This window comes from Chaetodon auriga, chromosome 4, assembly GCF_051107435.1.
Source record: "Chaetodon auriga isolate fChaAug3 chromosome 4, fChaAug3.hap1, whole genome shotgun sequence".
Classification (NCBI taxonomy): domain Eukaryota; kingdom Metazoa; phylum Chordata; class Actinopteri; order Chaetodontiformes; family Chaetodontidae; genus Chaetodon; species Chaetodon auriga.
The window spans coordinates 15545450-15559126 of NC_135077.1; the positions used below are offsets into that span (position 1 = coordinate 15545450).

At 42.9% G+C, this 13677-nt stretch overlaps 2 protein-coding genes across 2 annotated transcripts in view; one reads left to right on the plus strand and one right to left on the minus strand.

Annotated features, from left to right (window-relative positions):
• Positions 1 to 10974, minus strand: part of ncf4 (neutrophil cytosolic factor 4) — a 28725-nt gene extending 17751 nt beyond the window's left edge. Inside the window, exons 1-5 of the mRNA XM_076729066.1 lie at positions 10836 to 10974; positions 10343 to 10427; positions 10089 to 10248; positions 2718 to 2788; positions 1880 to 2007 (exon numbers count right to left, since the gene is read on the minus strand). Coding sequence (XP_076585181.1) covers positions 1880 to 2007; positions 2718 to 2788; positions 10089 to 10248; positions 10343 to 10427; positions 10836 to 10867 — 476 coding nt within the window. The 5' untranslated portion in view covers positions 10868 to 10974. The remainder of the gene's footprint in view (positions 1 to 1879; positions 2008 to 2717; positions 2789 to 10088; positions 10249 to 10342; positions 10428 to 10835) is intronic.
• The window catches only part of pvalb7 (parvalbumin 7), a 35725-nt gene that overhangs the window by 10812 nt on the left and 11236 nt on the right, over positions 1 to 13677 (plus strand). The window lies entirely within an intron of this gene.

Here is a 13677-nt window from a genome sequence, read left to right on the forward strand (position 1 = left end):
TATCAAATCTTAGCATTTTTCTCATGCAAATACAAAGATCAATTTCAGGTCAAGAAGCTCTTGCCAGGGTCGAACAAAGCAGAATTAACTGTAGAATATTAGAACTATTCAACAAAATAAAATGCATTTGTTTTCTAGGACTGAGAGAATCAAACATGTGACAACATTGAAAAGAGGAAATACCACAGTTCCCCGTAAAGTTCCAACACACAAACCAATCATACGTGCATATAAAAGCAGGTCAAATGGAGGAACAGGGTAAGTCATGATAGTCTTCCTTTGCATCATTTCCTGTTGAGAGAGTCCCTGTTACCACATCCCTGCTGGTGTAACATGACCCCAGGGAAATGGGCCAATCGGAAGCCTGTTATGAATGAGGAAGTGGACCATAAAAAGGGTAATAAGTCTCTGTGGAGTTTTCTCAATGCCAAATTTAAGTATCCTCCATCTTGCTACTTAACTTCATCCATTCATGATGTGAGGGAGAGATACAGGGATGAGATGGGAGGAATCACGGCAGCACTCACTGGCCAAATGGGACATCATAACTCAAGAGAGCCTTGCACAGCTGTCTCACCTGTCACTGGGTTACAGGGTGACTGTTATCTATTTTGGGTCCTGGTTATATCATGACAATGTATCTCACTCTTGTACGTGATGCTGTATCTCTAGATTCTGTGTCTCATAGACCCACTCATACTTAACAGACTGCTACTTATTAAGGAGCGTTTGAGTAAAGATTAAAAATCCATTGCTGAATTTCTTATATGCAGATTTAATAGCACTCATCTAGTGAGAATGATCTAAGTGTTCTCTTAGCATCCATAAAGAGTTACAAAAATCAATTTCTAGAGGCCTGATTGACAAGTCAGCACTGTATAGGGTATAGAGGCATACAAATACATAAAAGAGTTAAATCCAAGAATAGATTACGATAACAAAATTAGAGCCATTTATTGTATGGCGCTGTACAACTCACTGTTACATTTCAGACAATGTCAGTGTAGCTAACATGTTAACAGATTCAAACATACCAAGGTTGCTATGGTTTATGTGTTTGTCTGGTTATGTGGTGTTTTACTGGTTTACTTGTTTGGTTGAATCCTCCCTGATAAGAGCTGACCATAAAATCAAATTCAAGTAACCAGCTTAATTATTAACAGAAAGCCAATAGTCTAAGCATTTTGAGGTTTATGCTTTTGGGGTAAAGTCCATTCTCTGTTTCCTTTTTCTATTTTTAAAGGCCTATCATGTTGTTGGAGGCCCTCCCTTGATCCCCACTCTGTAATCAAACAAGACCTGAACCCCGTCTGCTCCAAGTACTTTAATTTCAAAACATTACCTAATTCATTCATTTCTATTCATTAATTCAAGGGATGAAAACTGCTCTTAAAAAAACCTAATGGCAATACATTGACACTGATTATGGTCACTTTTAGAAGATAAAGGAGGCACTTGCCCGTCTTGATGATGCCTCTGATACTTCACACACCACGGTCCTGTTTTGAGGACCTTGGATGCTTTTACTGAGGCCCTTCACTTGATCACAAAGCAATGCATGCAAATCAATTTAGGTCACAAAGAAGCCCTCAAATGCCAACAAATAACCCCCTTCATCATTAAGTGCAGGTGCTCCAGCTGTAAGCCTGATTCACCAAGGTTGGCACCTTTCCACCCAGACACACTTCATATAATTGGAGTATTGTCTCATTTGATTTGAAGCCCTGATTATGAAAGAAAAAAAAGAATCTGCCTGCCTGATTTTCATATATTCATATTTATTCACATCTGGCCTGCTGATCAAGGGGTTCAGCTATTTGTTAAGCATCACTACCAGTCACTCAGTGTGCTTACTAGCACTGTGTGCAGGGGGGCTTACACTTTGCGGGTGTTGGGGCGGAGGCGCCTGAGGGCTCGCGGTTGGTGCTGGCTGTCCTGGTCCCTCTGGTAGAAAAACATCCTGAGAGTTTCGTCGAGCAAAAACCATATTGGCAGACCCAGCAACCTCTGGGAGAGAGGAGAGAGGAGAGAGAGGGAGGGAGGATGAGGCAAGAGAGATGGAGTTCACCAACAAGAAAGGAAGGAAAGGATGGAGTAAAGACGGACTCAAGGTAATGACGCAGTGTTTGAGGTGGAGGAGAGACGGAAAAGGAGGGAAAGAAAGGTGAATGGTTAGAGAGGTTCGCAGAGACAAGGGGGGTGTGAGGAGAGTGGGAGAGGGAGAAAGGGTGGTGGGAGAATCGAGCAAGAAGGGTGGAAGCAGTGGATGAAAGAGAGGAGATGAAGCGAGGAAGATTACCAGTGCAAGGCAAGCGAAGGCGAGAGAGTGTGGCAAAGTGAGAACCACGTAGGTTGCGGGAAAAAAAGAGCAAAGCAGAAAAGAGAAGTGAGTGAGTGGGAGAAAGAGAACCTGATCGTGTTTTTAGCGATGGAGCAACACTGAAACATGTCAAAAGTCCCACAACTACAGTCAGTCAGACGTGATGTGGGCACAGGGCAGAGCAAAGAGAAGAGAGCAGCAACGCCTACATGTTGAGCTCCATCTGAAAACTACTGCTGAAATATCCGAGTCAGTGCTTATCCACCTACAGCATCGTTCAGCCCACCAAGTTGTAGGCTTCTGCACTGCGCGCTGCAGAAGATTCCAAGCATGCCAACAACTCCACAACCTCTGTGCAGCAAAAGGCTGCATTGTGCATAAAATTAAGCATGATTACCTTCATGTACGTGTTGAGTTCAGGGATTCTGCTCTCTGCAATCTCCTGTTTGTTGCCAATGAAGATTTTTCCTAAAGAGAAAAATGTTCAGAATGAAACAGGTGCAGGAATAAATTCAGCAGGGGTCAGATATAAACCGTACACTGGTATTCATGGACGAAGAGGAGGGTGCACACTTCACACATACTGGACTTCAGACCAGGTGTAGCTCAGTTTACAGGTATGTGCATGATGATGTCATGACTTATCAACACTGTAGGTGGAATGAAAAGGATATCAGCATGTTAGGACCATGTTGAAACTGTGCTTCATCTTTGCCTTAGCATGTTGGAGCAGTTGGAGGTAAACAGCTGATGAAGGGGATGTTTACCTGCACGGAGATCTATGCATCTATCCCTGCTCCTCCATAAAACACACCCTGCTTGAGAATGTTGACATATTACCCTTTATCCCGAGTATCACCCCCCTCGAGTCCAGTGAAAATTATGATGCACAGTGCCGACTCCTAATGCTCTGAATGCGGCCCCTCACCAACTCATCCCAGGCCATCAAATGCTGCTGTTAAATCAAATTTAGCACACTCTTAATGACCCTCAGCCATGATATTCAGCCCTCTCTCCCCTCTCTCAATTCATCTCGTCTCATTCACTCTTGAGCAAGATAACTCACTCGATCACTCGCAGACACAAACTCACTCTTTCGCTCACTTACTGGTGAATCATGCACTCATCCGCTCACCCTCTGCTGGAGCCTCACTGAATGAAATGCTCCTCTGACCTTGAATCTCCTGTAGAACGGCTTTTTTCTTAAGTAATACATATGTTGCATTTAGCACAAAGGCTACACCTGTTATAAAACAATAGAGCAGGAGAATTTGTTTGATGTCAAGACAGCAGCTCATACATTTAGATTAATATGATGGAGAGAGGCTAAATTCAACTACATGTCCATTCACATCTTGTAAAAAGAATTTTACATATTGCAGAAAATTGAATATTAAATTAATTCTAGCAAAGCAAAAAGAGCAAAGGAACAAAACAGAGTCTGGCATTGAGATATTTATTCCCTTCATTATTTTTCATTAATCAAAACAGTTTCAATTTGACCAAACATCCTTTTCTTGCTCCTACCTGTCACCCACCCTCCCCTCTGTCTCCCTCCTCTCTCCCTGCTGTCTTTCTTATTCCCTCTCCATCCTGATGAGATCTGGCACCGCAATTAAACCCATCGGATCTAATATTATCCAGCAGACTCCTCAGTGGCAGATGCTAAATCAGAGTTTGTAGAAAAGTAGAACTTTCCTGATATAGAAAGCGGCGATGAGAGAGACTGCTTTAACGTCTACAAAGAACTGGTGTAAAAAAAAAAAATGTTAATGAACGCTTTGTTGCTCTGGTATGTGGCTAAATTATGCTGTTGCATAAAAAAAATCAAAGGTTTGACTGAAATAAATGTGTCTATAGCAGGTTACTTTGAATAAACTATGAAAAAAAAGAATTATCAGCCCTAAGAATCCACAGTAATACCATACAGAGCCTGTGAGACCTTAACCAGGGCAAAGAAATCCATCGAACCACCCGCAGCTGCTTTCTGAGCTGATTGCTTTGAGTCACGGTAATAAACTGAAAGTGGGTCAGATGATCATGTGAAACACAGGGGCTGGACAGTCAGGGGACAATGATCAGAGAGATTTTAGTAACCTGAATCATAAAATGACGGGCTTTTGAAAAGTGAGTCAGGTCAAATCCATTTTATTTACAGAGTCACACATCAGGCACTCTGTACAGCACACGACACCCGCTGTCCTTAAACCCTCGATTCAGATGAGCAAGCCCTGTCAAAAATAACCTCTGACAGGTAACAAAGGAGAAAGTGAGGGTAACGTATCACCCTGTGGTAAATTTTAGTGATATATCAGTTGGAAGACTGAAGTAAATTCACTGTTACATCAGGACGTAAACACTACAAAAGACAACAATTTTCATTGTTTTGCACCATTATACAATAGATCCATTGTAATAAGGACAAACAGTTCACAGTCTTAAAAAAAACTCATTTCACGTTTTAAATGCATTTCCACGGCTGCTGACATGCACACACTACGAGGCAAACTCTCACTCATCTGCTCCTCTGAGCAGGTTATAACAAACGCCAAGAATAGAGGCATCGTTTGTAACTTTACCCCCCGTTTGGCACACAGCACATACAGTAACCATCAGGGGAACTAAGAGACACTTCAGGGAGGACGGAGAGGAGCTGAGAAAACAGTCCAGAGATCAGAGAACAGCAGAAGCCTTGTTTTAATGGCTTGGATTGGATGCCGTTCTGGCAGAGCTCCAGCTACAAGACAACACCACAGATGCAGCAGGCAAATGAAACAGATGAAGATACTCTGAAGGCGTAACTCTAGAATACGCAGTAGTATTAAGCAGTACAGTAAATATTACATTAGTGATACTGTCCACTAGTTCCTAACGTGGTGTTAATGGAACCTGAGGGTTGATGAAGGAAGCAGAGTTATACTGTTGGACTCCTTTCCTTATATCCTTATATTTGTAAAAACACTGTTCATGAGTCGACAGCCACACAAAAGCCATTTGAGTTTGAACAGACACAAATTATGTGCAGCTTAAGTGTGATTACAGTGCAAAGCAGTGCAACCTGACTCACCCCCTGTAATTTATACACATAGGCACACGCACACACACCTCACTCCATCCTCATCTGTCCTAAATCGATGGTCCGAGCCACCCATTCCGAACCCTCAGGCTCTTATTGCTGCAGATGTTGGTTTCCAGCCTCCGATAATCAATACAGACGCTGACAGCAGCTCCCAGACAGATTGACTTATGGGAAAACAATGAGCTGCAGAGTAAAACCGAAGCCACCAGGGAGATGAGGACAAGCGGACAAACACGGACGAACTGCAGCCCAGTCACTGACTGAGGCCTGAATGTATGTTGTCAAGATAAACTTCCCATTAACTTAGATTACTAAATGTCCAAGAGACTGCTGTTCCCAGTGGCTTTAGCAGATAGCACTGATACCCACATCATTCCACATTTTCCTCAAATCACAGTTTTTCTTAAGCAAAAAAAAAGGGTCATTAGAGAATAAGCATGACCCAGAATTGACTCATAAGTCAAAAGTCCAATGCTGCTCTGCTGTTAAAAACCCTGTGACTGGTCTGGAAGATCATTAAAACTCTGTCACTTCCACAGTTTCCCTGTGGGCAGGACATTAAAAAGAGACGGAGACACTGAAAGAAATCAAAAACTCATTCACAGAATAATACTTTCTCAAACCATTTCCAATAATACAGCCTGTATTATGATGATGTCCACACTTATTTGAGCCTATATACTGACTGAGGTGCAGCACTTTTGCATGGAGAGGAGTTCCAGCTGAAGGATAGAGGGTCCTGTTGATGGTCCCATTCACATTGTATGAAGCACATCCAGTGCCTGGTGATCTTCTGTGCTTGGGTAAAGATGACGATGGTGGAGGAAAGAGACACAATAGTAGAAGCTTCCAGAGATTTCCATGGGAGCACAAGGATGTGTAATGTACTGTTGTGAACCAGGTTTAGAGGCATGACCTTTAAGTGGATGCTTGGAGAATGACACACTGGGAAATGGCAGCCAGGATACATTTCATATGCAGGCTGAGGAGCCTTCGCACCCAGTCACAGCTACTGGGATGGCTGTGGAGCAAAGTGTCTCGCTTTGGATAAAAGCACCATGTAGATGCAGAGGTTGGCCAAACAGCCTGAGGCGCTTCAATCACCACCTAAGTAAAGAACCCTGCCGCCTCGGTTTAGAGGCGTTCCAGGATTGATGGATTTGGAGGAGATCCAGGGGCAAAAGTGGAGGGATTCTATCCCCCTGTTGGCCTGGGAGCGCGACAGCAAACTAGAGAAAGCTGCCCGTAGAAAAGGATGTTTGGGTTTGGATAGATGTACAAATCTCTCCCAAAGCCCCTTCCTTCAACATGGCTGCTTTTCCTTCCACTTCCTCTCCTTATTTCCCCCCATGGCACCCATCTGTCCTTCCATCCAGCTGCTCTTTTCTGGCTGTTCTGAATGTCACTGAGGATTATACTTATTTATTACAGTCCTCTGATATGAGGTTTTAGACTGACCTTGTAGGACATACTCCTCGTGGCACTATGATGACTGACGGCAGTGCACAGTTTTTGACATTTAGCCTGACGACATGACACTTTGCTACAGGCATATCTGAAAGAAGGGGAAATGATTTCAAGACCGTTTGGGGGTCTTGAACTTACATTAAGTTCATGGAGCTCAACAGAGGGACATTTGTAAAGACGTTAATAATTTCTGGGACTTTTTATTTGTTCGTTATTACACATACTGGGGCCGATCTGGACGTATCCAAACGAGTGAGTATCAGCTGAACTAAAGTCTGTGCTGTGTTTTGTCACCTCAGCCTCATAGTGTTGTAGCACTGCTCTTCTTTATGACAGCCTACAGTGTGAGCATCCTGCTGCATATCCAAAACAAAAAACTAAGAGTGTGTGAACGTCTTCATTTTTTGAATTACTTCTTATTTGACTCAGACAGAGATGCTAACACACCAATTATCATCATACCAGCTGTGGCTATTTCTAATGTGCATTTCATGAGTAATTTGATGCCAGACTTAAATCAAACTTGGCTTCGCTGGGTTCGTGTGGTCTCTACAAGCTGGTCTCTGCTCTCAGCCAAAGATCATTAGTGAGGGAAGACGCTTCACTCTGTAGCAACAGCGTAACATGTCTTCTCTCTTTCGAGTCGCGTCACATCAGTTTCAGTCGTTACGTTCTTCCAGTTTTTCCCATTCATGTAACATCAATAATTTAAGCTCATAAACTCAGTTTTGAACCGGAGGCTTCGGAATTTGGGGCAAGTTCAAGGCTGCCGCTGTTATTTTAATGTTTCAGATACATATTTAATCTACATGAAGGTAAATATATCAGATCAGTAATAATGGCCCAATATTAAAGGCTTCGGATCGGGACTCGAAACAATTTGAATTCCACTGAAAACATTTTAAGAGTAGGAATTTCCCTTCAGACGCAGCATTTTTCTGTCAGTACAACCTTGCAGCTTGAGTAATATTCCATTTACAGAAAAGTAAGTTCACATGAAACTCAGGCTACATTTTAATTAAATCTTTAAGAGCCACAACAGTAATTATTCTTCCTATTTTTCCTCGATTTCATCTGCAACTAATTCGTTTTAAAATTCACTGAGCAAATCCACTCTGAACACGAGGGAGCAAAACAGGAGGGGTGTTTGGTCGATTTATGCTATCAGACATAACAAATCCATGTCCAGCACATGCAGCAGATCCTCGCTTTTAAAATCATGTTCAGATGGGTCTCGGTTCTTCCAGCCACAGGGAGAAAATTCAGCCAGCTGTCACCATGAAGTCAGTCTGTTCCTCTCCATATGCATGAGGCAGAGCAGAGTGAGCGTGCACGTGAAGGTTACGGCGTGACGAGCCAGGAATGATGCGGTAAAGTACAATGTTTCCTCTGTTCTGCCAAGGCTCCACACTGCAAAATCACTGTCATCACTGACAAACTGGAAATTGCAGTAACCCTGCTGACTGCCCTCTAAAGAAGGAAGTTCAACCTTTATTATTAGAATTACAGGTTTCATTATAGTGAAGCATCCAAAGGAGGATTTGTTTAGCAATGCAACCTGCATGCAGCCTTTACTGTGGGGTGATGTCAAATGGGATGGAATAAAATTGATCTCGAATACCTAAAATCTCTTTATCATAATCCTCTAAAACACTTTTTCTACTTTGGGATCCTTGATTTTATTTGCTTTTCAAACACTTGGTTGTTACTGTGTTCAGTCTAGGAAGAAAGCTGTATTTGTTGCATATATCTGAAGTGTTATTGCTCTGCAGTTTGACCTCCCCACTGGTGGCTGATTAGCCATATTTAATCTTATTTTACTGTTGCAATGCTCGTCCTGGTTAACTGCCTACAGTGTAAAACTACTGATCGACAATGCGCAGATGTTAACAGGGTGAAGGATCCCAACAAGCGAAAAGGTTGTACTTTGAGAGTGCGTTACATACAGTCTGTGTTGGTGGGATTGTTGCAGGTAGAAGTGAAATGAGAATAAAAAGCATCCATGAGTTTGAAGTCTTATCACAGAATGAAACAGTGCACAGTGGCTTAATATGACACCGGGCACATTGCAAAGAAAACTAGCAGGAAGGTGCGCTTGCACATAACTGATTGGCCAACACAGAGTATTGATAGATGTTGCCACATTGTGTTGCTGCAGAACTTGAGCAATGTTGAACTAATTTGTGCGAGCGCTCTCTGCTTTCTTACCTGGAGCCCTCGGCTGCCTCATTGCCGTGTTTTTTTACATGCAGTCTGTGTTGACATGAAATACTGTTGATGAAAAAAGACGAGACGGTACTGTGTGCATATCAGGACGACATCAGCACAGCACAGTCAGGACTCAAACGCAGCTATTCAGTGGAGTGTGTGTGCACAGTACAGTTTAATTCAAGCAGCAATAGGAACTTCAGTGTAAAACTAGCAAGCTAACTGGCTAAAAGCGTTGCACGTTGAAATCATGAACAACAGCCTTGTACATACTGGAGCAGCTAATTTACTAACTGGTGTATTTGAAAATGCTGCGTTTATCTGTCCTTCACATTATCATCATGATGATTTAATAAAATCTTAGGGGAAAATATATAAAATGAGAAAAAAGATCTTGGTTTTGGCTAAACTAGACTGCCTGAAATCAGAATCAGAATCGGCTCTATTGGTCGAGTATGTGTGCACATGCAAGAAATTTGACTCCTGTTCAAACACTGCACTTAATGTACTTGGATAAGAAGAAGGGACACTTAGCTGAATGAGGACAAAAAGACAGTTAGTCTTTTTTTTTTTGTCAACTAACACATTTCACATTTACTTGTGGTCTTCCTCCAGCTGCCCTTGTGAAACCTGAGGTTGTTCTCTCAACACAAAAAGGTTCAAATCAGAGCCAGCTAATGTATTTTGGTCTTTCGGTCAATGTCGTCTGGACTTTGATCGGTCTACCGAAGCGTTTTATGCTGATAAAGTCCAGCATCCAGGGCACAATTCATCTTGCCAGGAGAGCAACTTAACAAAATTGGAAATCACAGACCATGACTGTTTGCACAGTTTGGGTCAGAGAGTTCCTCACGCCTGTCCGACTTGAAAGCATCACAGTCAGAATTAAAGGGCGTAATGAATTGAATGTTGAGCTTGGCCTCTGACAGACATGCATTTGAACAATGTGAAATCTGACACCGTGCTGAATATTGTGCCGCTGCGGTTATCAGTGCTGCAAACACACACACACACCTGGAAGAGAGGGCAGGGCGCAGGTGTTGGGACCAGGCTTCTCTGGGTCTTCAGGAGAGTATTTGGACTCGAGGATCTGGTGGAGGTTGAAGAACTCTCTGTACCTCCTGTAGATGAAATACTTGCCCCCTCCTTTAGTCTTCACCTCGATCACAAACCTCTGGAAGAGAAACAGAGACATGAAGCTGATTTCTCCTCTTATCGTTTTGTTATCTAAGCTCAGTTAAAGGTTTGCGGTAACTTTTTAAACTCACAAAGTAGTCGATGAAGCCTTTCTTCTCCTCAGTATCAGCGATGGTGGCACTGATGGGAATGTTATCGGGCAGCTGATCAAAGTCACTGAGTAAAGAAATAATCTAGTTAAAAGTAGCTTTTCAGTTTATGAGATTTTAAATGATGGGGTTTACAATATTAAATGTTGAACATGTAAACATTTTCAAAACGAATTAAAGTCAGAGGTCTGCACAGTCCATCCGAGGCTACACTGTTCTGCAAATGTTGTCCTTTGTCAAAGTTTCACCACTCATATAAAACATAACCAACTTATACAATAAACACCAAATTACTTAAACTACAAACAAACAGAATCAGCTGCGCAGCCACAAAACTTCTGCAAACACTGCGGCAGAACAGACAGCCAGTTCAGTTTCATAACCCTTTTATAGTTCAGATGCGCTGTGGAGCACGACATAAAGTCAAAATCACACAGCAGCGATTCCTCACACATTCACTCCGACAAACACTCACCTTTCGTCCCGTAACTGCTGCGGCAGCGACATGATGTTGCGCACAGGATCGACTGCAGACGAGCGCAGAAACTTGAACTTTCCGTGCGGAGAAAAGGTGTTTGTTGAATTGCGCACTCCTCTCAGCACAGCCTTCTTTGCCTGACTGCCTCTGAAAGTGCCCGCAGGCGTAGCTTAATTAACTGTGCGGAAACAGGCTACAGGAAGCGACAGTTCCCCAAAATGACCTGAGGATGGTGCATTCACGTGCCGAAATTGACGGGCTGGGCCGAAAAAGCGCCTGAAATGGGGTTCAGGTGACACATAACACGGCAGGTATGGTGATAGAGAGGCTGATGGAGCAGTTCTGGTTGATGCTGAGTTGAATGAGGTGCCCCGGAAACAGGTAAATGTCAGGAGGGCTTATGTTAAAGAGTCAGTTCATCAATAAATAAATAACTAAATAAAATTCTCTCAACTACTTCTTTCCCCCTATTTTGTGATGCTCAATACTCTGAAACATCACTGTACGTGTACAAACTTGAATTTCCAGTTAAACGAGGAGCGTTTGTTGTGTCTTTCACAGAGAGCACCTTTGCAACTATCATTTGGCTCCATTATACATAATCAACTATCATTCATTCAATACATCCTTCAGTACATTTTCATCTTCTTCTCAGCATGCCAGGCCTTGAACAACACATGTTTACAGGGCTCTATTGTTTGCATTACTCTTGGCTTTTTGTCTACCTGCCACACAGGCTGTGATTTGGCCGTGAGCGGCTCGTGCCCTCCTGTCACCTTCCATCTTTGTGTCTTGAAATGTTTCTGGAGCATGTGTTCCTGTTTCCTCCCGCAGGAGCACACACCCTCACTGCTTAGTACTTTTTAATTGCATGTCAAGCTAAAAATGCATCTTCAGTTTCAGAGGCAGATTCAGTTGCAAATATTAAACACAGAAGGGGTTAAAAACTTACCCAGAAGCTGTGCCAATATGCAGTCGACACTATGAGTGCTGTGAAGTGAAAAAAAAAATCATGGTTAAATAAGTTATTTAGTTTCAGATTGACAATTATTTTGTGCGAGGTTTTGCATTTTCTCCCTTGTTGTAGAGGCCACTGTGCCAAAATCACTTACTGTTAATATGTTTGTAAAAGCAGCTTTAAAAATAGAAACCTCTGCATCACACCATGCCCTGGGACTCTCTGGACACTTCACAGGAAGCGGCCTTCCTCTGATCATTTTTACAGAGCTCCTGTCTGTAGCCGTCTCCTCCAGAGTCTGTGCACACCTGCAGCGCCACATGCCCCATCTCTAACATCAATCCCACATTCAATATGACTGATTACTGTAAAAACTCTGACCAAGGAAGACAGTTGATGGCTGCTGGCATCCTCTCCCAGCCTCCCACACTGCATCACACAATGGAGGATTGTTAATTTACACCACACAAACAAAAAGCACAACCTGACTCCAGTTTAAGTTTTCTACTTTGAACGTGGTTGATAGCAAAAATGCATATTGGCTAATGGCAAATGTTGTCAGGTGGTTACATTTCCATGGAGGTAAGCTGTTATCATAGCTCAATATATGAATGGAGAGAAATATCACACACTCAAAAATCAGTCCTAAGCTCACCAGCTGCTCAAGCAGACTGGTTTGTTCAGATTTCTGATGTTGGGCAGGCGCTAGAATTTCATAACACAGGTTGCACTGCACAAGTCAGTTGAGATGTAGCTAAAAGTTCACACCTCCATCAGTGTAAGTCATTTCTTATGTAACTGAGCAGTTAGAAAGATGGGAGAGACTGATGATAGAAGAGCCACCAGCAGCACATCTTCTCATTCATGAAGACACTGACATGTTCACTGAGTGATGATCACAGGCAGTGACTTCAGTTAGTGTGACTTTATGCTGCTTTAACCTGAGAGGGCAACTGTGCCGACACCAGAAACTCGTAACTTTGGCAGAATCTTTTCACCAAGATGGAAGTTTTCCAGAGACCTTTGGTGATGTTTTTAGCATTTATGAGCATATTTCTGTGACAACAATGTTCTGATGACTTAATGTAGTTTAAGTAGAGAAGATGCAAGGAAACTAAAGGGAAGGTGTAATGTGCAACTACTCAAAACATAGAAGAGAGCGTCTTTCAAAGCTCTGATTGCATCACCTGTCTGGAGGAATGTGGAGTTATTCAGCTTCACTCTCAGCGTCTGTGCTCTGGAGAGACGCTGCAGAACCTTGAAGCTCTTTGTACTCTTTGTTGCTGTTGCTGCACTTGCACTCGTTCCACTGTTGTGCTTTAAGCTATTAGACATCCATCTTCTCCTCTTGCTTGGCAAGGTCGTGTGAATTCAGTCCTGAAGAGGACCACTAAAGGCTGGTCATCCTCTGAGACCTGAAGCATACAGGGGAGATGGTGGATAAAGAGCGTCTCTGAGCTGGACTCAGCCTTTTCATCTCAGGGTCACTCTGTTAACACTGAGTACCTGCAGCAAAGAGCTTCAAGGAGCTGACTGTAACTGCAATAACAAATCTGCATCAACAGATTTTTTGGTGGCAGCAGAACAAGCTGTAAACACAACACTGACACAGCTGGAGGTAAAGCGCGTTGTCCACTAATCACAAGGTTGGTGGTTCAATCCCCGGCTCCTCCAGCAGTAAGACACCTCCACACTGCTTCTCCTGCCCACGTGTTGAAACGTCCTTGCCCAAAATGCTCCTGATGGTTAGGCCAGCACCTTGCCTGTTAGCTCGCTGCCATTGGTGTGTGAATGGGCCACTGACTAAAGGGCTTTACAAATGCAGCCTTTTACAATTTCCCAGCGGTTCGGTTAAATAAAGGCTGTTATCAAGGTTCTGAC